The 26447-nt window shown below is 37.6% G+C and overlaps 1 protein-coding gene across 4 annotated transcripts in view; it reads left to right on the top strand.

The window, feature by feature from the left end:
- Positions 1-20612, top strand: part of USP10 (ubiquitin specific peptidase 10) — a 56038-nt gene extending 35426 nt beyond the window's left edge. For 3 of the 4 annotated variants that reach the window (XM_076349017.1, XM_076349016.1, XM_076349019.1), the window contains 10 exons: positions 686-777; positions 2345-2454; positions 2905-2960; positions 4387-4490; positions 5247-5346; positions 6610-6790; positions 10409-10574; positions 15720-15864; positions 17125-17190; positions 19518-20612. In XM_076349017.1, the coding sequence (XP_076205132.1) occupies positions 686-777; positions 2345-2454; positions 2905-2960; positions 4387-4490; positions 5247-5346; positions 6610-6790; positions 10409-10574; positions 15720-15864; positions 17125-17190; positions 19518-19705 (1208 nt within the window). In that variant the 3' untranslated portion in view covers positions 19706-20612. The remainder of the gene's footprint in view (positions 1-685; positions 778-2344; positions 2455-2904; positions 2961-4386; positions 4491-5246; positions 5347-6609; positions 6791-10408; positions 10575-15719; positions 15865-17124; positions 17191-19517) is intronic. The other variant, XM_076349018.1, reaches the window with a different exon arrangement.
- The last annotated feature ends 5835 nt before the right edge of the window (positions 20613-26447 follow it).

The raw sequence follows: 26447 nt of genomic DNA, 5'->3' as shown, positions 1-26447 counted from the left end.
AAACCTCCCCCTGTTGCTCTCTGTTTTGTAACTGAGACAGACTTATTTATGTGCAGTGGTTTCTAATTTTTAAACTTGGGATGTTGCTGAGTTTTTGAAGGCAGGAAAACAGTAGGCATTATATTGTGTAAGCCTGTTATCTTGTAGATTTTGGAAGTCTTAAACCAGTAAATAAAACATAAGGTTCAGAAGGCCACATTAACGTCTGTCTGTCCTGTTTGCACTAAGATATTTTTGTAAGATAGTGTATGTTGAAACTTGTAAACTGAGACTGCTATATCAGCTTCATCTCTCTTCAGAGCAGAATAATTTGGGAAATACTTCATAAAATTGGTGGCAAGGGATTACAGCTAATGGGAATTTATATATGTATCTATATCTCAATAAAAGTATTTGATTTTAGGAAAACAAAAATAAAAACAAATGGGTCTTCTCAGTTTTGAAATGACAATGATAAGTTTTTGTACCAGCATCCTCCTGACCCAAATTCTGGGATGCCTTTGGTTGAAGAAATATGTCTGATTTGAAATATGAGCAGTGTTTAAATGGAGTGAAAATTATTTGCTGAAGTTTCTGGGAATCTTGTTAATTGATTTGAATTATTTGTAACACGTCAACAGATACTTGTTTTGATGGCTAGCATGTACATTTTGTTGATGCTCAATTTACTGTTCTCGTTCTGCAGAAATACTGGAAAATGTAAGACTAATACATAAACCAGTGTCTTTGCAACCGCGAGGGCTGATCAACAAAGGAAACTGGTGCTACATCAATGCTGTATCCTTACCTTGGAAAAAATCAATACACTTAAGTTAAAATTTGTATATTATATCTGTCAAGGTTTTTCTGGATGATTCTGGTAAGTATTTTATAAAAGTGTTCGTCTTCCCGTATCCTACTGCTGTGGTTAAAATGTTTAAGGGTCGCATCTAGAAATCCGGGGGTATTTTGGATCATTGAACCTTGTGTCCGGGGTTCCCCTGCAGTTGGTTGCACAATCCTGTTTGCAATTTGCCTCTGTTACTTCTGTCAAAGTATTTCAGAACTGTAACTTTCTCTCGACTGAAAACCTTCTTGTAATTTCTAGTTATGTTTACTCATGACTCTTTGTGCATCAACCTAAGTGGTTATTTCTCTTTTGTACTTGAAGTAACTATTCTTAGGCTTTGTTTTAGCAATTTGGTAAGCGGATCATTTGGTTTTCTGTTGAGCAGGCTGTCGCTATCATATAATCTGTGTAAATGCAGTGTTTAAAATAATCCTTTTACAACGGGATGGAAGATTAGCTCGCTCTTAATGTATTAGAATTGCATTCCCCTGCAAAAATAACTTGGGTAACAGAAATCTTCCTTCTTCGGTGCTGTATTATGATAGTTTTATTAACAATATTTTTTTATTAATATATCTCTCTCTCCTATGTTAGCAATGGCTCACTGCAAGTGACAATTAGGATAGTTTTACTTCAACTGCTGGTACTACTAGTGAAAAATATTAAGACCAATGTCAAGACTGATCATTGCAGAACCCAGTAACCTATTTCCAGACCAGCGACTGTGCTTTAAACTTCAGCTTTTATCTTACATAACCAGTTCTGCACTCATCTGATTGTATGTATTAGCTCCCATTTTCTCAGTCTTAAAATGTTACATGGGAATTTGTTACTCAATTTTTGCACACTGTAGGGATCCAGTTAATATATGTCTCTAGCTGTTGAGATCGCTGCCTTTTTTGTCATTTCCCTGCCCCTCCACTCGTTAGTACGCTTCCTCTGTTCACTGTTCTCGCCAAGTAGCATGGATTTTGATGTTTTATAGTATTTTCTCCCAACATACATTGTAGTTTTACTGGTTGCTCCAAACTCTTCTTTACACTGCAGAATGTTTCACATCACAGCGGGGTTTTTTGGTTTGGTTATGGGGGTGAATCATCACCTTTAACTTGAAGTCTGTCAGCTGGCTTCTTCCATTCTTTTCAGAAAACATGTTACAGGTTATCACTTGCCAATTTTCAAATTAACTTTATAAAGTCTTTCCTATGAAAGTTTTTTTTCCTCTCCTGCTTCTAGACTAAATGTTTCCTTCCCCTTTAATTAACGTTTGTGACATTGTTAAAATGTCAGTGAAATCACTGCATGTTACAAGATGCCGGGGTTTTTTTAGTAAACTTCTGTACATTCTTAGTTAATTTTGTGATAAAAGTCCATCCATCTGTTCCAATTTAGTTATTGGATTGGTCTACATAATAAAGAGTTAGCTTTGCTTTGCATATACTTTTAAATATAATTGAATATTCAGTTAATATGCAGATTACATTTTCTGAATATTTCCTTAATGCCACTGCGTAGACCCTGCAAGCCTTGGTTGCTTGCCCTCCAATGTATCATTTAATGAAGTCCATTCCAATGTATTCAAAATCACAGCGGCCGTGTACCTCAACACCAATGATAGACAGTTTGTAAGTAGCTTGTTAAAAAAAACTAAATCTGTCATCTAAGCTCATTCAAAAGTATCTAACAAATGATTGTTTACTGCAATTGTTGAAAGTTGATACGTATCCAGAAGTCTTTTTTGTGTATTTTGTTGGTGATATATGGCTTTTATAATGAACTTGGTATTTTACAATTGCTTGACTAGTCAAGGAAGATACTTCCTGTTGCCTGAGGAATATCATTTTTGCATATTAAACACTATTTAAAACTGAATCGTGAGAGCTGCAAGAACTAACCTAACACCTTGGTTTCATTAGCAGTGATCAGGTTAATGTTTGTGTCTGAACTTTACTCAGAATTCATTATGATATTCTTTGATTTTTTTTTTTTTGGCAGTCAGTAATGACAATGATTATTTGTCCTTCTAAATCTTAACTTGCTGCTCATGTCTAGTTGTTCCTTCCATTCTGTTTCAGTGTTCGTTTAATGAATGAGTTCACTAATATGCCTGTACCTCCTAAAGCAAAACAAGGTGAGTAGGAATAGGGGGAGAAAAGTCTTAAAATCATTCTAAGAAGGCTTTGGGGTAAGGATCTGCATTGTGTGATGTACTTAAGACCTTTAAATACTGGTGCTTGGTCCCCTTCATGGCGCTCTGGACTTTTGGGGTTTTTTGATATCCTAAAAAGTTTGCTGTTGCTTTTCTGTCAATGTTAATGCTTTTTCTTCTTGGCGATACATGTCAAGAAGTCATAGGTGTTGCACCTCACATTTTTTCTCCAATGTAGACCAAATGTACAAGTGCAATAAGAATAGTTTTTGTTGAAAGTTAGCTTAATTGTTAAGATGTCTTCTAAGGACATGCCCTTTCTAACAAAATCATTTGATATTCACTGTATTTTGCTCTGCTTCCTTCCTTACGTATTTCCAGCTCTTTGGTTTATCGGCTTGCTCAATTCTATCATTCTTCCTTAAATACTAAACGCTCACATTCATTTGGAACAAAACGGGGCCATAATAGGTCTCTTTAGCAGTTAGAGATTGCCTGCAGGCATGTTATCATGGCTTTTAATTCCTCCCCATCCTGTGAACTATTTCAGTGTGAAAACTTTAGAAGTGTATGATTCTTGCTAATACGGTGTTTAGGATCAATGATGATTATGTAGTGAGGAATAGAAGATTTTTTTGATGCAAATAAATTATCTTGTAGGTTTCTTTTTTTTTTTAATCTCTAAATCAAATCTGTTGTATTACAAACTTACAGAAATAAAAAACAGTTTCAGGAATGTGTTTGTGTAACATTATAAGAAAATATCACGAGGAGCTGGTTGTTCCAGTGATTTCCAAACGGTTCAGACATTTCTGTGGTTTGCTGCTTAAGTTTTGTTTCTGTAAAACAAATCTTACTGTCTTATGCAACTTATTATACTTCTAGGTCATTTTATTGTATTGTGTAGTTTTCAAATACAGTTTCTGAGACCTTGTATTGCCACTAGGTTGAACGTTCTGTCAAACTGTTTCTTGTTTGCTTGGGTTTTTTTTCTGCAGTGAGGAACAGTGATCTGTTAGAATTATGAATATATAAAAGATTTAAGGAAGTGTTCTTTGAATACAAAAGAAGTACAAAAATTTAAATAGAACTAGAATTGTTCTTTTATGATGGCTATGGATATTCTTGTTTATCTTCAGCGTTGACTATAAAAAGAGAGTACTAACTTTTCCAGACCATCTGTAAGTCTATGTAGGGTGATGTAAGATGTTTTTAAAAAAACATTTACGGGTGAAAGAGTTGTATCTTATGAATTCTGAGCTTGAGTCACTAAAATTGTAATAAAACTATTAATAAAAAATAATTTTGGATTCCAAAATCTAGTGATGTGTGAACAGTATGTTAAGGTATGATGTAGAAAAACTTTTATATATTGTTACTTATATGTACTTCTCTTTTTGTCTTGTAGCTTTAGGCGATAAAATTGTGAGAGACATCCGACCAGGGGCTGCCTTTGAACCTACATACATTTATAGACTTTTGACGGTTATAAAGTCAAGTCTGTCAGAAAAGGTGTGACTTAAAAATCTTTGACTTTTGTAACTGCATTGCAAGGCAGTCACTGTTATTTAAACAGTGTAAATCCATACACCAGGTTCTGTGCCTAAATACTAAAATCAACTAGTTGATAGTTCATTATAATGAAGCTAGACTGTCTTGGGACTTGTAATTAACATCTTTCTATAATTTAAGTTTGGCAGTTTGATATGTCAGAATAATAAAGAAATTACTATTGGAATGGAACATCTCTTTTTATAAAGAAGATACCTATTGATTTATATTTAAGAAATGAGCAGTTGTGCATTTCTCTTTGGCCTTCAGCTTGGAACGATTGAAGGTTCACAGAGACTTCAAAATACTATTTCAGGTTTAGTGTCAGTTTAAAGAAAAGATAATAGTTCAAACCATCTTTTGATTTGTCCTTGGTTTGACAGCAACTTTTAATACTACTTTTAAAAGAAATAGCAAAAAAAAAAATTACCAACTCACATGTTAAATTGAATTTGTATTGAAAAGAATGCAGAAATGCTTGTATCCAGGTCAAGCTTATGGCAAGTTACCAATTAATGTGTTGATTCATTTTGAACTGGTTAAAAATGAGGGGTTGTTATAGTAAAATTTAAACTTTATTTGACTTTACAACTTTGACTTAGTTGGTAAATTAGCTAAATTAATAGGAGAAAGCTAATGTTCAATGTCATGAACTTTCTGTTAAAATGAAAACATGAAAATGTCATATGATAATTGAAAAAAAAACATTTTATTCAGGGCAGGCAAGAGGATGCTGAAGAATACTTGGGATTTATCCTCAATGGACTACATGAAGAAATGCTGACCCTAAAGAAACTTCTTTCTCCACATAATGAAAGTTAGTGGATTATTTTTTTTGGCAGCAAACTTAATTTCTTTCAAATATTCTCCTTTTTTTGTGGTGATTCTGTAATACAGAGTAATGTTTGGAGTAGATGTTGAGGTAGGGATAGAATGCCATGTTTTAGGGTACTCAAAGACATTAACAAATAATCTTTTGTTGAAATCCGTCCAAAGGATAAAATGAGTCCATTCTGTCCAATTTACAAATGATCTGAAGTGTTACTGGGTATTTGGAAAAGCATTATCATTCTGTAAATGCTTTGGATGACGATAAGTAGTCATACACCTGGTCCTCCTAAACAACAAATTTCTGTATCACAAATTTTTACTGAGCTCAACCGAGCATTATTTGAGGCTAACTCGAGTTGACTGGTCTTGTCTTAAGCATTAGGTATGTTTGTCTGCCATTCATAATACCTGCGATGTCAGTTGTTTACTGGGGTTTTGGCTCTCTCCATGCTAGTTCAAAAATACATCAGTGTGCTTTTTCACTGATCTTTAAACCACTGTTAAGATCCTTTTTTGAAGTGGGAACTTCTAGACTAATGGCTAATTTATATCTAATATAAACCAGAACATATTAAATTATTTTGAAATTCTTATTGACAAAGTTGGAGAAAAATTTTCTTTGGAAGAAGTATTAGAATTTGTGTGCAGAGTAAAATGCCAGTGGCTTTATGTTTGTGTCCCCTATTAAAAATGAAACAAAACACTTAGTCTTAGCCAAGTATAGAATTAAGATCACTAGTTATCCAATTTCTCTTTAGTAGAGTAAATTTTTTATGATATAAAAATGATCATTCCATATTTTGTTCTTTAGCTGTGTGCAGTTTATAGCCTCCTGACTTTGGCAGTTGCAAAGAAAATATTTGCTAAGCCTTGGGTTCCCTGTAAAATACCTGTGCAGAAAAGGAGTTGTATTTAATAATGGCATAATTATGTTTCCAGAATAACACTTGACTTTCTAATTTTCTACCCCATAAACTTACTACTAAAAATATATCAAACTTTGCTAGAAAACTACATCTGTTTACATAGTCATCAGTGAGCTGCATTCTGTTAATACATGGATGTGTTCAGCTATGAGTGAGCCTGGAATATACTTGTTCTCATTTACTTTCTCAAATCTATGATCTATGAAAACATTTTATCCTCTGAAAATTATTTGTATTGGGTTTTTTGCCTTTCAAATTCTTTATCTGTATATATGTTTTATTTGTAAGTAGAATCAATGTGTGTTTTTCTTCTTCACTCTAAGAACTCTCAGTTTCCAATGGCCCTGAGGCTCAGACTGTTCATGAAGAAGAGGAGCAAGATGAGCAAGGGGAAGGCAGTGAGGATGAATGGGAGCAAGTGGGACCTCGCAACAAATCATCAGTCACTCGACAGGCTGACTTTGTTCAGACTCCCATTACTGATATTTTTGGTGGTCATATAAGGTATAGTACTTTTTCATAAAAGTTGTTGAGACCGTAGGCTGCTTTGCCTTTACAGATAACTTCTTCCTCTGCTTTGCTTTCTGTATTTTTCACCATTATTGGATAGTTGGATGGAAAAGACTGTTACACAGTTTGTTCAGGCCAGGAGATGTGAACGTTCTACCGTGAAGCATTTGTTAGGCAAGAGAGAGTTCAGAAGGTGGACCAGAATGATCAAAAGATTGATCAATGCTCAGATGATTCTATGACTTACTGTAGAGTCTGAATCTTTTTAAGTGTCTTAAAAGAACAGACTGTTTAGAGAACAAAAGCCCTGAATTGCATATAGAGGAGGAGTTTGAAATATGTATGCTTTGTATATTAATGTCTAAGAATTCCAAAGAACTTTAGAGCTACGTAACTTTTGTGACCTCTGAGGAGCCTTGTCTCATTTTGTAAATAAGGATACTACAGGATAATGAGATTTGCTGAGAGTTAAATCTGGTCAGTAAAAGAATGAAATAAAATAAAAAATTGTACACTTTTGGTTATTTAGACACTTAGGCTTCCCAAAAGCAGGAAAGTTACATGTAATAGTTAATAAGTGTTACAGGCGAAAGAAGTTTGGAAAAATGCAAATTACTACAAGATGTTACAGGAATGAAAAGAACGTGGGACATTACTTATATTCAGGTCTGATACCGGATGAAGGCAGAAAGTAGATACTGAAAGAATATTTTTTGGAAAGGAAGTCTCATGACTTGTTTGGAGAAATGTATAATTTAAAATGAAAGCAAGGTAAACACTTGCTAAAAACATACTCCAAAACAAAAATGCTAGACTTGAAGAATTATTTTTAAATTGGAGACAGACACTTAATTGCTAGTGTTTGACTCCCTGTGTTGCCAGGTACTCAGTCTAGAGGTGTGAATAATGTGGGCTAGTGCCTTCTGCCTGTGAAATGCACTGAAATTATTCTTCTGGGATTTGAGTCGGACAGCTGGCAAATAAAATGATATTTTCTATAGAAATATGGCAGACAGATGTTTGTACGTATTGATGAAATTCCGTGTTGATGGTATGTTCAAGTACCCAAGGTATTGTTAATACCCTTAGTGTATTTATCGCGGTCAGAATTGTTTAGATCTCTACCTGATTCCATTAGTTTTTAAATTAAGAATATCAAGAGAACGCTGTCTTCTGTAGAAGTCCACAGAAAATGACGTAAAGCAAAGGTAATGCTGAAAAAAGGCAGAAACTTTCACTGAGCAACAGAACCACAGGGTCCAATCCGACATCTGTTGTCTGCTGTCACCACACCCACTTTATTTAGCCTCCAAACCACGTCACACAATTTACCGCAGAAACAGTATCCCATGTTGTGATGTTGGAAAGCTTCATCCTCTGAGGCTGAGGGTGGAGATAGGAAGGATTGAATACAGGATTGCCGGTAGAATTCCACTAAATGAAAGCATCAGAAATTGGAAAAAGCAGCTAGGGAAACATGGTTTGAATTGGCATCTATTCGCTTGGGAAACTTCAGGCTGTCCTCTCGAGGCTTTAATTGTCTATTACATGCCAATTTAGGCATAATTGCTTAAAAAAACAAACCCCAAAAGTCTTCCTTAAGCAATGTGAGACTTAAATGTGTAAGTACAAAGATATACAGTTCTGTCAGGATTTGGTTTATTCATGTGCAGGAGTCCCTTTTGACTTTCAGCTTGTGTGAACTTCAAATATTTGTTATGCAAGCTAGCTCACAAGCCAGTTAGAAGTCTGCTAAATATTTCCATAAGTAGTACCAGCTTTTCCCTTCAAATGCACTGTTACTTTAAAAAAAAAAAAAAAAAAATTAAAAAATTACATTATTGTTTAAGCAGGGTGGCAATGGGCAGTGCCTGTTTTTGAAAAATTCTTACTGTATGGTTCTTACAGTACCTGAGAGTACTTATTAATTTAAAAAGATACATTTTCCTTTGACCAATTGAAATTTGTAATTATTCTAATAAATGATATTGTTACAGAAAATCATAGTCCAGCAAAGGTTTTGCTATCAAATCAATTTCTGCGTATCTTTTTGAAGAAAGCGTTTTGAAGAAATGTTACAACTTAATTTCTAATAATAATAAAAAAAATTCCCTTAACATTATCTTTTCAGAATATTATCCGTATTATTAATTAAATCTTTAATACATGGACTTGAAAACAGTTGGAGTTGTTAGCATTTTTCTGTTAATTATTGCACTAAATAATGGTTAGCTTAAAAAGGTTTTGGGAAGGCTATCCAAAAGCAGCAAGACTTACACAGTGAAGGGTTTGTTTGTTGAAACACTGCGCTTGCCATGTGTTGAAGGTTTTGTCCTTAAATATAGCCAAGGAGGAAGTGTCAAACTGAAATAAAGATGCTACTGTTTTTCATACGCTCCCTTTCCTCTAAAGGATATACATTTGCCAATATAAAGATGCATTGGTCTTCTGTTGGTGCTTCAGGGCTTTGCCCGAGTCAAAGGGGCTCTTTTGATTGGAGTCTGCAGTACAGGCATTAAACCTGTGTGTTAACTTTTCGTCCATGACTGGAGAAGTTTCAGCATGGCTACATGGATTAGAGCTATGTTAATTATCTTACTACTTTCAAGCTTTGTAAGGCACTGTAACAAGCGTAACAATGTAATAAATGAATGATTTCTTCGGCTGTATAAAACCACATTTTTGTAGCAGCTGGGGTTTTTTGATCTAAGTACTGCTTTCAAAATAAAAAAAAAAAAAAATCTTGAGCCATGTTTGGTGGTTTTAAGTTTTCAGTGAAGTTTAAGAAAAATTAAGATCAGGAAGAGTCCACTTAATGCAGTGATGTTGTGGCTGAAGAGTGTGCTGTCTTACTGCACAAAACAAAGGTCACCAAGCCAGGCTTCTTAAAGGCTGCAACTGAATACACTTCAAACAAAAATAAAAACCAAAAAAACAGGAAATGTACTCATGCCCTAGGTTGTTACTCCTGCCAGTTTTCCAAAAGACTCCAGCTTATGTACAAAGTCTGGACACAGAAAATGATGGGAGGAAAAGGAAATGCCAGTCCTCGATGAAGCATATTTTATATTTCCTATGGCAAGATTTAAGCAAACAATTTAAAATCACTGTGAAATTGGTCTTAGTGACTAAAAAAATTTGTGTATTTTTATTGGAGAATCTGGAATCAGTTGTAATTTTTACAGTAAAACATGCAGTTAGATAAGCACTAGTATTTTGCATTTCTGAAGATCTGTTGGAAAACAAAATTTCAAAACTCTAACGTGAAGAGAGTCCGGAGGGGAATCTTTTTAAATGCATTATCAAAAATTTCAGTATTTTTCTTTAAATTTTTGATGCTTATCCAGTAACTGTTTTAATCCTTGCTTAAACAAAACAATTCAAATACAATCCCATTCAGTATGCTCTAAGTGGATGTGAAAATCATTTAAATTGCAGTAAAGTGGATTCAGGTTGTTGAAACTTACGCTTGACCTTTGTATTTGTGTGTGTTGTTTTGGATTAACTATATATCAAGTTACTAAAGTAGACTTCAATCCGTTCTTACTTGAAGGTTCTATATTGTTGAAAATTACTCTGCTTTATTACATTTTAACTCTTTTGTTTCCATAGATCTGTTGTTTACCAGCAGAGTTCTAAGGAGTCTGCTACACTGCAACCTTTCTTCACCCTGCAACTGGATATCCAGTCAGACAAGATACGCACGGTTCAGGATGCGTTGGAAAGTTTGGTGGCAAGAGAGTCTGTCCAGGGTTACACCACAAAAACCAAGCAAGAGGTGTGTTCTGTTGACCCCTTTTTACAGTCAAATATGAAACTTTTTAAAAGGGTTTTTATACAGCTCTTGCATTACAAATAGTTACTCGAACACTATTACTTATGTTAACAGAAGAGGTACTAACCTTTTCAAAGTGTCCTGCAGCGGTAAAACGTATTACATTTCAACACATACACTGAAAGGAAGAGAACTAACTCTTCAACAAAACCGTGCCTGTAAATAGGTATGTTTTCTGGGTTGGTGTAGTAATTGGTTGGAAATTTTACTGGAGTGTATATTAAATTAACAGGGTGAACTGTGGTAATAATACATGCTATTATGAGTAAAATAGCCTTTAGCTGATCTTAACAGACTGATTCCTGGGGATTGCCAGATGTCCTTAGTAAAGGAGCAGCTCTTGAGAGTATCGTTTGAAAGCACACTTCTAGCTTTAATAAGAAAACTCTTGTAGCAGAACGCTTGCATGGTTGTCTGTGTGGCTATCCTCGATGGGTTTTGATTTACACATTTCACTTACAAATCAAAAATGAAAATATTCATTGGTGGTAGGCCTGGTAGAAGTCCATCTAGAACCTCACTAAAACATCTGATGATCACTACCTTTCTCTCTGGATTAATAATCTGAAATCTTTCAGTAGCCAGTAACACCTCCATTCAGTGTCCTTGGCACTGTATAGTTGGCTGGTTTGCTGTACACAGCCCTAAAAAAACCAACTTGTCAGTAATGCTATATTCAGTTTTAGGTCTTCAAGAAAAATGTTCTTCACAGTTGGAGAATATCTGGAAAAGAGCAATCAAAATGAGTGGCAGTATAAAAGTCGTGATGTAAAAGGAACGAATAAGGGGGAGGAGCTGTTCAGCATCAAGAATAAAAAACATGGAAGTAGAGGGATGGAACCAGATGTAAAACTTAATATGTCAAAGGCTGCTCTGAAAAGGAAAAGACTGATTTTTCTCAGTGATACTCAAACAGTAAATAGGAATAGGACCTAGACTAGGCGTTGGTGCCTGTAGGGTTGTCCTTGCTGCTTTAAGAGAAGGTTGGAGAAACACCAGTCGGGATTTACACAAATCATTATAATTGGTTCAGAGGGGATGGAGTGAAGGACCTTTTGAGATCTCCAAGCCCTGTGATTCTCTGTCACTTTAAGTACCAGGACATTTTATTCTGTATTCTCATGCAGCTCTGCAAACTATCATCTTATTTTTCAAATAATACAATGCATAATAGTAATAATTGCAATAGAAAAATACTTCATAGGAGGAAAAGCATGCTTTTGGCATTACAGTTTGAGAACTTGTGATACAGGGTAATAAATTAAACTTTTTCCCCACTAAGGAATTGCCTTGCTTCTTATGGTCTGTATTAGTAAAGAACATCATCTCTGGTGTGCATGGATTGCTCAGATGGAAATTTTGCATGCACTGTTCATAACTTCTTTCAGTAGGCCAGGATGGAAAGAGGCTCTCGAGTTGTAGATGTTCTCTCTGACATTCATTTCTGTATCTGTAAGTTTTCTAAATGCTCCAAATGAGAATATGGTTAGATAAAGAAAGGATGGACCATTTTCTTTGAAAGGCTAAAGATGGATAGCTGAAATTTGTCTGCCTTATATATACTCAGTAGGAGTGTTAGAGAACATTTATTTCTCCAGTTGTCTTCGATGTGAAAAACATTTGCAATGCAAGCTCATCATGATTTACCACATAGATTTTTGTTTTGCTAGTCGTTCATTTTTTGGTTTTTACTGCAGATGGTTTTAACTTCTCTACTGACAACCCAGTGTTCAATTATGGGGTTTGGAAGAAATGGGTGTTCAAATTAGGTGCTGGAGGTTTGGTCTGGCTTATATTTTAGAGTCTGACTGGAAATACAAGCATCCACAATGTATTTTAGATCTTTTTTTCAAAAGAAATTCAAGTTGAAATAGCTGTTCTTGTATTAAAATTGTAGTGAAAACACTGAACACATTGACTGTAGAACAAGCATAGGACTTTGCATATAGTAATTTTCAAAATGTATTGCAAAGAAGTACTTCATCTCCGTTTTATGGAAGGGGAACTCAGGACTACTGATAAAGCTAAACATCATATTATTATATTATTAAAAATTATTACTGTCTTCTGATTGTTTTAACCTGGATTGTATTCTTTACAAGTTGTGGGCATAAACAATAGATATGAAAAGAATAATCTTCCAAATATATGTGAATGATTTCTCTTAAAGTTCATTTTTTTAATCACTTTGAGCTGATTTTGAGTTTTATGTGTGATTAATATAAGCAGGAAATCAGTCAGGAAATCAAATGCAGTGTTTAAAATAATTAGGCGTTTTAAATGAAAATAGGTGTTTAAAACGGAGTGGCATTCTCTTGCTGTTTCTGACTCAATTTTACTTACCCACTAGCATTTGAAGAAAGTTGTTTTGGTTCCTTCTGGTCTTGCAGATCAGTTTGTTTACTCCCGAATATTTCAAAGTTAATACTTTTTTTAAAGGGCTTAATTTTTATCCTCACTGAAGTGATTTTCTTTTCAGTCTCTTACTCCTATTTGCAGACCTGCTCATGTTTTCTAACAAAAGTGAAGACTCCTGAGTAACAAACTAGCCTTACCTCGCTTACTTTTCCAGGTTACCTTCCACATACTCCTTAGAAGGAGCCTTCACGTCCCCTGGAGTTCTCAAACTGCTCCTTGAGGATCTTAGAAGTATTTTCTTGGGACTCTGACTCGTGTTCACTAAACAAACATTTGTGGCACTTTTAGCTGGTAATGTTGCTGCCAGAAATCAGGGCCCCTTCATGCAGTCAGGACAGCAGAACATGTGCCTATTCCTCAGCTGCTGCTCTTCAGTCTGGCACCGTCACACAAAACTGCTTTGATCTGTGGTTTAAGCTAATACGGAGCCGCGCAGCTGAGGTGCAGGCATCTGTTCCCATACGCCAGCTCGGTTACTGAGGATGGAGAATGGCAACTGCTTAAACCACTGCGGTGACGTTCTTCAGCACCCTCTATTCCTGGTTTGGGCTGGGAGCTGTTAAGTTCTTTTTGCACAAAACTCTGAATTCAAAGACTTCAGATTTGAGATTTAGAAGACTCAATACAGGAAAATCTTGAGATAGTAATAACCGGGTGAATCAAGTGCATATTTTTTTCTCTATATAAAGCCTCTCTGGATTTGCTCCCTAAAAGCAGAAGCTGTTCCATGCTAAGATGCGTGGAAGATGCGTGTTCTCATGAGTTGATCAGAGAATTGTGTGAATTTCTTGTCACCTTCACTTTCAGACTTTGCCTTCTAACTTCGTATTCTGCATGTTATTTCCTGGAAATTGAGGAGATGGGCACCAGCAGGCACTTGTTGAATGGAAAAGAACAGGGTCCTGTTTGGCTTGCTGGTTTAAAAGAAAAAACCAAAAAACACAAAAACCCCCTCTCAGTTCTCAGTGAAGCTGCCGCTGTTGCCAGGGGTTTGATGGGTTTTGGACGCAGAAGGGCATATTTTGAACCCTTAAGATGAAGGTGAAATTTTACAGTTTGTAGAGACTATTCCTGTTTCAAATGTAAAATTACTTCTTGTAAATTGGATCAGCTCAGATCCGTGAGGAAATCAAGTACCCTACAAAATCTGCTTGCTTCAGCATCATGAGAGGTTTTACTTTTACAAGCTTGGAAAAAGGCAGTAGCTTTTCCCCATGAGTTTCTATTCCACTCTTAGTAGGTTGCAGCAGAATTGGGCCCTGTATTGAAAAATAATGTGCTGATGATTTACAACAAAGAGATTTTTCTCAATCCAAAAAATTCAGAAAAACCTAAAGCAGTTATTTGGAGATGTGTTTTTTATGTCATAATTTCTAGGAAGGCAAAACATTTTTGTACTGCAATTCTGAGTCCAATTTCAGGTTTTCAGACAGTAACTTTGTGGATTATTTGGTTATAACTATCGAAAAATAAAGATTTAGTAGAAAACAGTGAGGTCATAACTCCTATTTTTCCCTCTGAATTTTCTTCAGAACCTTTTTCAAGAACCCAGCACACTTTTTTTTAAAAGCCTTTAATTACTTATCTCTTCTGTAGCAGCTGATCATGATGGCTAAATCATTTTTAGATAGTCTACATAACAGCTCACTTTGTTCTCCAAGGAACTTCTTGAACAATAAGTATCTTCTGGTTAATGCAAAATAATTTTTGAACTGTTGCCGTACTGATCTCTTACTCTTTAATGTATTAATCATTGTTATCCCCCCTGTGAATAGGTCTTTATTTTAATGATACCATTGTGAGAAGGTGTTTTTCAACAGTGTTTTAGGATTCTTTTGATGAGAAGGGGGGAATAAAGATAGTACCAGTTAAAACTGGAGAAGTCTGTTGTAGAAACTAGTATTTCAGCGGGGAATCGCGAGGTATGCTCAGGACACTCTTTAAAGCGACACAGCATTCAAACTTTTTAGCAAAGTGGTTGCAATACTGCTTTTGCATTTCAACTGGTATTTCTGGAGCATTAATGAAATTTCTCAAGATTAATGTAGATTTTGTTGTAAACACCAAAATCTTTTATCTTAGTAGTTTGCCTTTGTTTTATAGAGATTCTTTTTTGGTTATAGTTAATTTCCCTGTTGAAGAGTAAGAAGTGATTTGGATTAGTTCTTGTTTTTCCTTCTATTCAGCTTTTTGTAAAAAGTTGTCAGCTTTTAGAAATGAAAACTTTTGCCTCAGGTACTGAGGCATGGTGCTGTTGTCTTCTACAGTTCAGAGTTCTCTGAATTCAGCAGCATGCGTTACAAGTTATTGACCTTTGATTAGAGTATAATAGCTTGCTAAGAATTATTAATCACTAAACTTTAACGAGGAGTTTCTCCTGGGGGATCTCCAGCAGGGTGCTTTTAGTACTGCAGTACCTAAATATCCATGCTCATTCTAACATGTTACATTCTACTAAAAGACATTGGGGTTCTCCTTTAAGACAACACTTTGGTTGAAGATCCAATGTGTGTGAACTGCAGTGCTTATCATTAATATTAATTTTTAAAAACCTGTTTTTTCTGCTAGTGTATTTTAAAATTAACTACTTCTTACTCTTTTAAAGGAGTAATTTTGAGCAGTTAAAAAAAATTACTGTTTTTCTTCATCTTTGTTCTATGTATGTGTTAGGTGGAGATCAGTCGAAGAGTGACACTAGAAGAACTCCCCCCTGTTCTTGTTCTACACCTCAAGCGGTTTGTGTATGAGAAAACTGGTGGGTGCCAGAAGCTTATCAAGAATATTGAGTATCCCGTTGATCTGGAAATTAGTAAAGGTAAAGATTTTTTCAACAGAATGTTCCCCTCTTTAGGGAAAAGATAATGTTGTGTTTCCTGGGGTATCTGTTTCTGTTTCAGTTTTCTTCTTTGCTCCTAGCTTTATGCAGAAGATTCTTCTCCGTTGTTGTCTGGAAACTTAGTAATTTGGATGAATGTCTTGTATGCTGCTTTTTTTTTTTTTTTCCCCTTCATAAAAAGAATATATTTGGGTTTCTGGGTTCAGTCTTGCCGAACCTGACATTGCCTGTATATGAGTTTGGGCATCCATTTTGGAAAGAACATTATGGTGGAAGATCTTACAACCTTTGCCACATCCTAGACATCGGGTTGGCCAAATAAGAGCTTCCTGCAGATTTAAGGAGTAAGGTTATAGACGGCTGAGGACAAATATTGGAAGTGATCCTGTTGAATGAGGGGTATGTCTCTACACAAGGCTGTTGCCAAGTAATGCTAGCTATTTTTATCTCAAATTTTATTCACAGAAGTGGCAAATTATTGTAATAAACAGTGGCTGATGAATGGAAATTGGGCACTTTACAGAAAATGCAGCCTGGAGGCAGACAAGTAAGCTGTAGTTCAGAGGTTAAACAACAAAGTTCGTTCTTCTAACAAATATCTTAAGAGACACCGGTTTTACAGAGTGTGAGAGCTTGCATATAATCCAGCATCTGAAGCTTGCCAAATTAAATGCATTTTGTTTCGATCTGACAAATTGGCTGTTAGCCAGCCAGTAGTTCAAACATGAAAAAAAAAAAAATTAATGATTACTCATATCTCAAGTGACTTACATACTTTGTCAGACAGTCCCCTTTTTTTGTTTTACTTAAAGAATTTTTTAAAATAAAATATTACGTAATGGGTATTTGTAGAACTAGTTCAGTTTGCCTTGACTGACAAAAATGGTTGTAGTATGACTTGGAATCTGAAATTGATTTTTGTCATTGTCTGACAGCAGGAATGAAAGGGGGAAAAAAAAAATTCTGATCTTTTGCCCTCTTTTTTTTTTCTTCAGGTTTTTTTTTGGTGGTATTTTTAAACCTTCCATAAACGTTAGTGTTCAGCAAACCTCAAAATTCATTCCCTTGATTACCAGGTATCAGAACCGTGACCATTCTTTAAAGGCTGCAGAAGATGTTTTAATTAAACTTTCTCCTTTATGGTAGTGTTGGCTTCTCTTAGAAATAATTGATCCCTTTAAAATTTGAATTTCTAAACTTGCTAACTATTGCCTTTGTGACTTTTTTTTCCTCCTCCAGAGCTACTATCTCCTGGTGTGAAAAGTAAAATTTTTAAAGGCCAAAGAACCTACCGGCTCTTTGCAGGTATTTTATCTATATGCCTTTAGTCCCTATATTGCAAATACAAATTCTGCATATAGAATTATAGAAACACTGGAGTTTCCTGGATTATATAAAATACTTTCTTTTAAATTACACTGAAATAGCTTGTGGGTGTCCAATTCCTGTATTTAGTGGGGGTTTTTTGCATGTGTGCATATACACATATATTGTTATATCTGTATTTGTACATCTCACTGATCCAGCTTTGTGCAAAAACAGAGTTCTGTAACAGATCCACCCTGAAAAATAGCAGCAGAAGCTGAAATATAGCTGTAATATAACTATGCCTAAAATACACCACGTATTCTCAGAATAATGTTTCAAATGTCTTTTGAAATGGCTGTTTGAATGCTGGCTTTGCATCCCTTTGAACCCTCAAGACAAGTATTGCTGGCAGGGTATGAATAGCATATTGTAGGTGGAAAAGTTTAACTTGGAGGAGATGATGATTTTTGTGTGAGGAAACAATGTTTTTAAGAGTGTCTGCGATGTATATGACATATCTAAATTGGTAGTTAAGGTTGGAAGCTCATGTAGGAATTCAGAAGCAGCATTTTAATGTTGAACAAAACAGTCTCTGGGCAGTAATGACTTTCCTGAAGTTTAAAACTCCTGCACAGTTTATGATTTGCACCTGCTTATTTGTGTTGGCATCAGGAGAACATAATAAATGGGAGAACCGGAGGTCTTAACTTCTACGTCACCAAATCCGTGCCAGTACTGGTGGCCTTATGTGACTTGGTGGTTTGGATCCAGTTTTATGACCACTGAGGTTACAGAAGGAAATAACATACCTGTCTCTTGTGGAAATTCAGGACTGTTTCTGGCAGTGTAATTTTTTTTTTTATTGATAGTGGTTTTCATGGGACAAGTTTAGACAGCGTATTTAAGGTGGCTTGAAGAAAATGTGTGACCGTTGTAATTTTTTCTAACTCCTTCTATGGAAAAGTACAATACTTCAGTCCTCTGTCAGTCTAGGACTTCTTATCCACAGAAACTGAGCTTGTTAGATGAATTTTAAATTATTCAAATAAGCTTTTGAAGAATGACATTTTGGATAGCATCCAGGATTTCCCTTACTATCTAACAATAAATTTTAGAACATCAATAATTCAAGTTGAAGCTACTGTAAATAAATTATTTCCTAAATTCCCCAAAATGTATAGATGTAGTATATTCTGCCTTTTTGCTTTGCTTAAGTTATTCTAAAATGTTTATTTTCATAGAAGTATGAAGAAAATCTGAGTAAGCTTGGAGCGTGGCTCTAGTCTGAAAGAGTGTAAACAATTTCATAATTATATACTTCTGCTCTTGTGTCAAATACGGCAATTCTTTCAGGTTTTTTATTTGTTGTTAAGTATATGGTTAGGGCTCACATGTTCCTGGGAGTTAAATGCAATTTCTTATACGCATCCTTAGAATTACATACATAAAAGATCTCTTCCATTTGGAGGCAGTTGCCACGCCTAGCACTGAGAGCTCAGCGTTAAGCCTTGGGTTTGGTTTCTGCAAGGTGAGCTGTCTTCTCTGCAGAATGCTTCTGACAACGGAGATAACTGAGGAAAGAAGCCAGTTTGAGTCTGTCTTGGAAGTAGCAGTATTGGCAGTTAATCAGAGGTGTTCAGTTCACAATTTTGTTAAGGAGGTTACCGAGAACTAATAAATGTGAACTTGTGGATTGGTACTTCACTAGAACCTGTTTCCAGAGTAAAAGTATAGTAAGGACAAAATGAAAAACACGGTCAGAGGGGGAATGACTGGCTTACATTTGTAATCAACGCTGTTTGAAAAGTCATGCCTGACTTTTTTTTTTTATAGACTACTACATAGTGTTACCTGATTTTTTTTTTTTTTAAACAAATAGTTTCAATAAAATACTGTTGTCAGCAGGCAGAGTGAAATGTGTAGCTTAGAATATCTCGCTAAGCGTGGCAATACCTGTTGGAAGCTCTGAAGGGTGTGCTGCAGTGTTGCAGATGGCCTTTGTTGAGGCAGATCCTTCCCAGAAAATCCTCTAGGAAGTTATAAAAAGGAATTTGATGCTTTTGATTCTTAATTTACTTAAACCTCCTTTTAGAGTCATGAGATTTGGTATGCTGGAGAAACATTACTAATATTACATAGCATCAAATGTAAGCAAGCAAGCAGTAAACACTTAAAGATTCTTGCTTAAGCCAGATCGCACCATCCGCAAAACCAGGAGTATGCTATGAGGAGAGCAGTATGTGACATTTTTTCTTGCTTTACTTTTTCAGTGGATTATTTATCTATGTATAGCGTATATGCGCATCATGAATTTCTCTTTGCAGTTGTCTATCATCATGGAAACAGCGCGACTGGTGGCCATTACACTACGGACGTCTTCCAAATTGGTCTAAATGGCTGGTTACGCATCGATGACCAGGCAGTCAAAGTGATAAATCAGTACCAGGTGGTGAAGTCGTCTGCAGAACGCACAGCCTACCTCCTGTACTACCGCCGAGTTGACCTGCTGTGAAACTTTTCCCTTTTACGCTGTGTGTGCAAGATACCTGCTTTGTAGAACGCCAACTATCACTAACTTTTTTTTCTCCTGTAAATGCTCTTTTGAGTGAATCTTTTTTCTTTTTTTTCTTTTTTTTTTTCCCTTGCAACTATGGGATAGAGTGATAAAGGAAACTACCTTGGGTTTGTGCACAACATAGTTTGTGTTGACTTTTGACTTTGCAGAATGAAGTCACTTGGTTGAAAGACTCAGTCTCATGAATCACAAAAATAATTAAAAAAAAAAAAAAATTAATCTGAGTTAATGCTGAATCCTAAGATAATAAAAGGGGATTTGCATTTGATTCCCACTTTCTAATTGCGTAGTAGAAGAAAACCCTGCACCAGCAACAGAACTTGTAGATTTCTGTGAAAATGTTTTATCTTTACTTAAGTAAAAAAATAAAAAAATAAAAAAAATAAAAAGCGCTCTCTGCTTCCCCGATAGTTTTTGATAAGTGGTAAAATATGAGCCGATGTGTATGAGATGGAAATGGTCCTATGTGCTTCAGAAAATGTACAAACGTACAAAATGCAGAGTTGCTGGTTCCTAATAGGAAGACACATTTTAATAATTGTGCGATGAGAAACTGCTTAAGTACACATTGCAGATCAAATATTTGGAGTTAAGATGTTAGTCTATATAGATGGGTGATTGTAACTTTATTGCTATTAAGAAATTTCAAACTGCATTTATGCTTCTGTGTACATGAAATTTAAAAAATGGGCAAAATAATTAAGATTGATATTTCTTTAAGTCTGCTTTGTTTAATTTTGCTGTCTGCTCTCCTATAATGTTGAGTTCCTAATTGTACACAGTTTAGTGATATCTAGAAGTATAAAGTTGTCGCCCATCAATAAAAGTCACAAAGTTGGTTTAAGGTGTGTGTGTGGGTTTTGTTTTTCCTCAAATGTAAATTCTACCCTTGGAAACTCGAAAAATAGCTATGTAGCACTTCTACAAGGTGTAGATAGCGTTCCCCAAGTGAAGCGTAGATTTTTTTTTTTCTTTTGCAACTTCTTGAAACTTCAGAAATGTTCCTGTTCGGCATTGAGATGGAGCTGAGCTTTGAGGGGAGAGGGAAAGGGAGAGGGGATCAGTCAGCCCAGAACAGCTACAAGTCTAACGCAGGGCCCGCACCCAGGACGTGGTCGTCCCAGGGCCGAACACCCGTCGGCCAGAAAAGGGAATCGAATCCCTCCTGTATCCTGCGTGAAAGCCCTGCACGGTTGTTTTTCAGGTAGATGTTGTTTTGTTTGCCTTTGACTAAAAGGTTCCCTTCTTTAGCCAGCTGACGTTTTCATTGAAGACTTTGGTAAAAATATTTCCTTGATGAGTTTCCTGTTGCCTTCCCTGCTGCTGAAGATGATTAAAAAAAAAAAATCCATATATTGTTTAATCCTTAATTTGATGATAGTGGTGTTATGTGCTTATTGCATCACTGGAGAAGTGTTGTAATTGTTGTCGGTGAAAGAGGGCTAATTTTAGCACGGATTGTCAGTAAAAGGTGAAACTGCGTATACTCTGACCAAATACTGTTCACCTTTTTAAGGTGACGTTTAGGAAAATAAAAAGTTATTTTCCGCAAAGCTGTGGAAATAGTTAGCTGCGTTAATTTTACGTGTGCTGTGTTCCAATGAATTCCTTCAGCATTTCTTTAAACTGCTGGTCTCATTTTACTTTGAATGGCCTTTCTGTCCGGGAGATAGGGGTGCGGGTCTTCGGTGAGAAGCGGTGTTAGCTTTTTCAAGAGAAGGACGCAGCCCTGTAAACGCCTTAGGTTTCAGCCCACTGACGTGGGCTTCCCTCTTGTGTCAAACAGAAGACGGGGAGGCCCTTCGTGGCTGCTTCCTGGAGGGAGTTAGAGGTGGAGATGTTAAACCATGGCTGCAGCGCGCACGATTTCATGGTGTAGGGCAGTCGTGGCGGATGTGTGGAAACAAAATTCCCGCGACAGACCTGGGTGCTGGACGAGCAGCAAGACCTGCTGAAGAAAGCCCCGCTGATTTGCCCTCTTGACTTTTCTACCCTCTCATCGAATGGTGGAGAACTTGGGACTTTCCTGCCCGTGAATCACTCCTGGCGATGCTGTCCCACGTAAGGAGTGAGTGTGCTGCCCGGGGCTCCGGCGGTAAGTCGGAGCGTCCAGCCCCGTGGCCGGGGCGAGGCTGTTTGGGGTGGTCCTTTCTCTCTGCTCAAAGTTGAGTGATCTTCAGATGGATGATCTTCGGTCTCTTTCTCAAGTTATTAGGCAGCGTTAGCTTTATATCACTCGCACAATTCTGATGCTGAGAAAGTCTTACGGTATTTTGTCAGTTGTTTTGGATATCCAAATGTATAGTTATTTTTTCGTTGATAAGCAAATTTTATTAGTATTTAATGATCTGAAAATTGTGACTGAGACACTTCTTGATTTTTGGTGACATTCCACCAACTCCGAAACAATTTTCTGTCCAAAGACTTGTTTTGATTTTGGCCAGTTGCAGGGAAAACCTCAGCTCCTGGCCGCTCCCTGGGCACGGTGCCCTGAAGCTGGAGCTACGGAGGCAATGTGCCAGGGGGCTGCCGAAGGGCTGGTGCTTCCAGGGTTTCCCAACGCGGGGCCGCCCGTGATGGGAATTACCCCAGAGCCAGTCCTGGTGAGACACTGCTTCTGCTTTGAATTTGAAATTTGGAGGTGGGGAGGTGTTGTTCCAAACAGGAAAGAAACCAGATTTTGAAATTACCGTTTGTACTGGTTATTATTCACATCCTGTTCCTGCACCCTGGTTGAAGTCGTTTTCTGTACTGCAGAAATGTTTGGGGTTTTTTTTTTTTTCTTTTCCCCTTGTGGCTGTGTTGAGTATTTACCTGGATCTCCAGTGGGTTGTGAAAAAGTATGTTTCTGATAATGTAGGCTTACCAGAATATTCCAGATAAAATTGCAGGCGATGAGTGATTACTACATTACTTGATACCGGGTTCCTTGCAATTAACTTCGGTTCTGAATGGACGAGATGGTTGGCTGGCGAGTTTTGACCCGTGTTACTCAAAAATTACAGGTTTGCGTTTGTGGGTAGGATGTCAGGTATGTTTAGCAGAAACAAATTGGACCCCATGTTGTTGGTCTACTCTTGCACTAACGGGACTCTCGGTGGCGAGGGATTTCCTAGCAAAGAGCTTTTACTGTTTACAGATGTCTTAACCAGTTGTGGATGGGTTTGTAATACAGGTGTATTGAAAATACAGGTATAATAAAATCACTTTATTTTGAATTTTGGGGGCTAGTTGCTGTTTGCAAGCAGCCCTGCAAGGCTTTCCCAGGACTTGGGAATGTGCATTGAAGCAAAGTTCAACTTTTTGCTATCTGAAGTCTTGCATTTTGTTCCCTTCTGGAAAGGAAACGCTGTATTAGTCTCAGTCTTCCCGTGAATAACGAAACGAGTCTTCTCGGTTATAGGTGACTCGTCAACTTCAGAAATGACAGTGTTCGACCTGGAGCGGACGCCTCTGTGACGAGCAGTTTCGGGTGGAGTCCAGTGCGGCAGAAATAGCTTAAAAAGGGTAAAGTGAAAAAAAGAGGAGGGGAGGAAGAAATGAAGAGGAGGATGAGGAAGATGGAACTGGTGTACAATTAATGAGATTCTAGTGTTACGTCATTTAGCTGTGCTTGCGCTTCTGCCGAGGTTTGCTTAGAGTTGCTGCATATGTGATGGATTGATGTTACAGTATTTAAATTGCAGTTTAATCACCTAATACAGTTTTACCTAATACAGGCTTGGTCCTAAGAACATCCTAGTTGATATTTTTTGCTATCGGGAGGTTTTTGGTGTTGAGACGTACAGTTCTGCGTTCCTTTGCAGCTGCGGAAGCTCCAAGGGCTTTTCCTGTGTCCTGTGCGTCGTCCCCTGGGGTAAAAGAATAGAAAATGAATTTCTGTCACAACCCAAGTCCTGGTATACAACCTAGACCTTTCCTGTTCATAAAAGACCTGTATAGACATCTTCTAATAAAAATTGTCAGGATTGGAGAAGATGGTAAGAGAAGCTCTTGCTGCAACAATGCAATTCACTCTGCATCTTCAGTTCTACGTTTCACTTGACGTGAGCAGGTTACAAGTGTTATTAATTATTTTAAAGACATGGCAATGAGTAATTGCTGGTTTAAAAAGAAAGTGTTGAAATCCTCTCAGTATGAAATGGAAGTTGTTCAGATGGTATTAATTTTTTGGTTTTTCACTAAGGATATTACAAATGCACTTGTTGCTAAAATCTGTCTTTTGCAGTGTATTACTCAAAGGAAAAAAAAGAGTAAAAAGTATGTGGCAACAGTCTGATGTGAACACATAACCACAATTTTTATTTTCCATATTAAACTCCTCCCGTTGTTGCAAAACAAGGATTTTGCAGCCTTTTGATTATTTGCTTTGTCTGTGAGTGATTATGTAAAAGAAAAAAAAAAAACAACAAACCAACACCCAACACGGCTCCCCCCCAATACACCATAAATCTGGTGGTGGTTTACTGATGTTTAAACCAGGCTTTAAGAAATGGTTTTTAAAAAACGCACATTAAGACCTAAAGTTTTCAAAACGAGAAACTTTGGATGTGCGACCCCAAAAGGCCGTCAGAAAAATCTTAGGCTGTAAGCCAGGTCTGCACGGGGGATGATCTGATGGGGTGGGGGAGAAAGATTATCAAAAGCACAAGGTATTTGGGGGCGGGGGGAGGTTGTTGCGGTTTTTAATTAAGAAACTCTACAGTTTTCCACAATATCCGCCCGAGACGATGTCACTCCCGAGGCGGGACAGGCCTGGGGACGCGCTGCAGCAGAGGGCAGTGGTGGCACACGCGAGTTTCGTGGTGTTACAGCTCTAAAGCTGCTGCCAAAACTGCTGCCCGGAGTTCGGGGAGCTCCCGGGCTTTCGGCAAGGGGTTTATCTTCGTAAACCCCTCTTGTTTTGAATAGGAAGGAAGAGTGCGCCTTTGACATGCGGTGGATGTTCCCAAGCTGTTGGGATTCGTGCAACTGGGGGGTTTATTCCAGGGTATTTCTAACGACCCAAAGGCTTTTGGAAAGAATTTGTATTAGCAAATAACCAGGCGTAATGGCTGCGGAGCTTGTGATTGCAATTCACCTTCTCCCTTTGGGGTGAAATCTCCAAAAATGAGTGTTGGGTTAATATTTCTGAACTGTTTCAGTCTGCAGATCTGTACCGGTTACTTTATTATTAAAAAAGCGTGTTTCACCATCTCTCACTGCAGATGTAACCAGGAAATGTGGTGAGGTGCAATAACGAGGTGCGGGGTTCTGTAGTTTTTAGCTGACGTTTCACTTGTGCTTAGAGCGGTCAGCAGTGCCCCCAAAATTCAGCAATTAGTTTCTGAAATTGCTGCTTGTGGGCTTATTTCCTTGTCTTACTGACCTAATTTTTTACCTGGGCACTGACAAAACAGCAGAGGCTTTGGGAAGTTTTGGGGGGAGTTTTTTTCCTTGCGTATCATCAGCAGATTAAATGTTTGGGGAAATGTTCTTTATTATGAGGAGGAGGAAAAGAAGCCGCAGATGAACCTGGGTGGTCACAGTCCAGGCTGCCCCAAAACAGGAGAGCAGCGAGAGAGAATAAATAGGGGTTCACGGTGCCGAGTATTAGTTGTGTTTGGGAGTAAATCTATAAATGCCTGGCTTTCACTTCAGTGATTCAGGATCCCCATGCTGTGAACTCATCTGCCGGAGCAGCCTCCGTATAACGCCAAGGCAGCAGCATGCCGTACGGTCAGGAGACTGCGGCATCTTCATCCCATCCCTGCAGGAGGGCAGGACGGACGCGGCAGGGGTTTCTTGGCCACCTCTACCCCACTGCATCACCCTCCAGTGGAGACAAAGCCCAGACAGGAGGGGAAATGTAAGTAGACAGCGAAGCCGAGGATGCGGTTCCCCCAAAGACCGGCATGGCTGTGCCGCTGCCTGCCCGGTGCCCGTCAGGAGTAGCTCGTGGGCTGCTGGTCTTCTCCATTACACTCTCGTTGTACACGACTACAGCCAAGTTTCTGCACGTTTCCTATTGCCGCCGGGTTTGCTTCATCCCCGTTATTGCCCTTGTACTCCCTCTGCTCTGGAGCAGGAGTCAAAACCAGATAGTAACAGGAGTTAGCACCGCAGCTTTGAGTCTCTCGCCCTGTTCTTCGCTCTTCCCCTGCTCGTGTTCGGTGCTGTTATTGCTGAGCTACTATGTGAGTGGGAAATAAAGGGGAATTTAGTTGAAGCTGAAAATCAAGACATGCTGTCTGCATGTTCAATTAGGAGGGCATAGTGAAATCTGTGTTTCTTCCTATTCATTGGCTATTGCATTAAAAGCCTTCTCTCCTAATGTATACTTACATATGCAGCCTGCTTTATGTGGCTTTTACCACATACGAAACGGAGACGTTATAATCAAGGCGGTAATAATGCTGAATGATTAAAAGTAACTTCTGATTGTTTTGGCTTTGGTCAAATGTATGACCTGAAACTGCTGACTCGAGACAAAATGAGGCGCATAAAAATCCTCGTTCCGGGCTGTGCTCACCCCTAAGCACAACCGTGCACCGTGTATGACTTGTACAGTGAAGCCATACTGGTGTATATTAAAAAATAAATTAAAAAAGCAAACCTTTGTAAAGCAGCAGGGTTGATGGAGAAGTCAGACAGCCTAAACCATCCTACGGGGATTAATTTCCCATAGGAACGTTTGTGG

This window comes from Aptenodytes patagonicus, chromosome 11 (genome assembly GCF_965638725.1).
Source record: "Aptenodytes patagonicus chromosome 11, bAptPat1.pri.cur, whole genome shotgun sequence".
Taxonomy (NCBI): Eukaryota; Metazoa; Chordata; class Aves; order Sphenisciformes; family Spheniscidae; genus Aptenodytes; species Aptenodytes patagonicus.
Note: the sequence above shows the minus strand (reverse complement) of the source record. Positions and strands in the feature narration are given on the sequence as shown.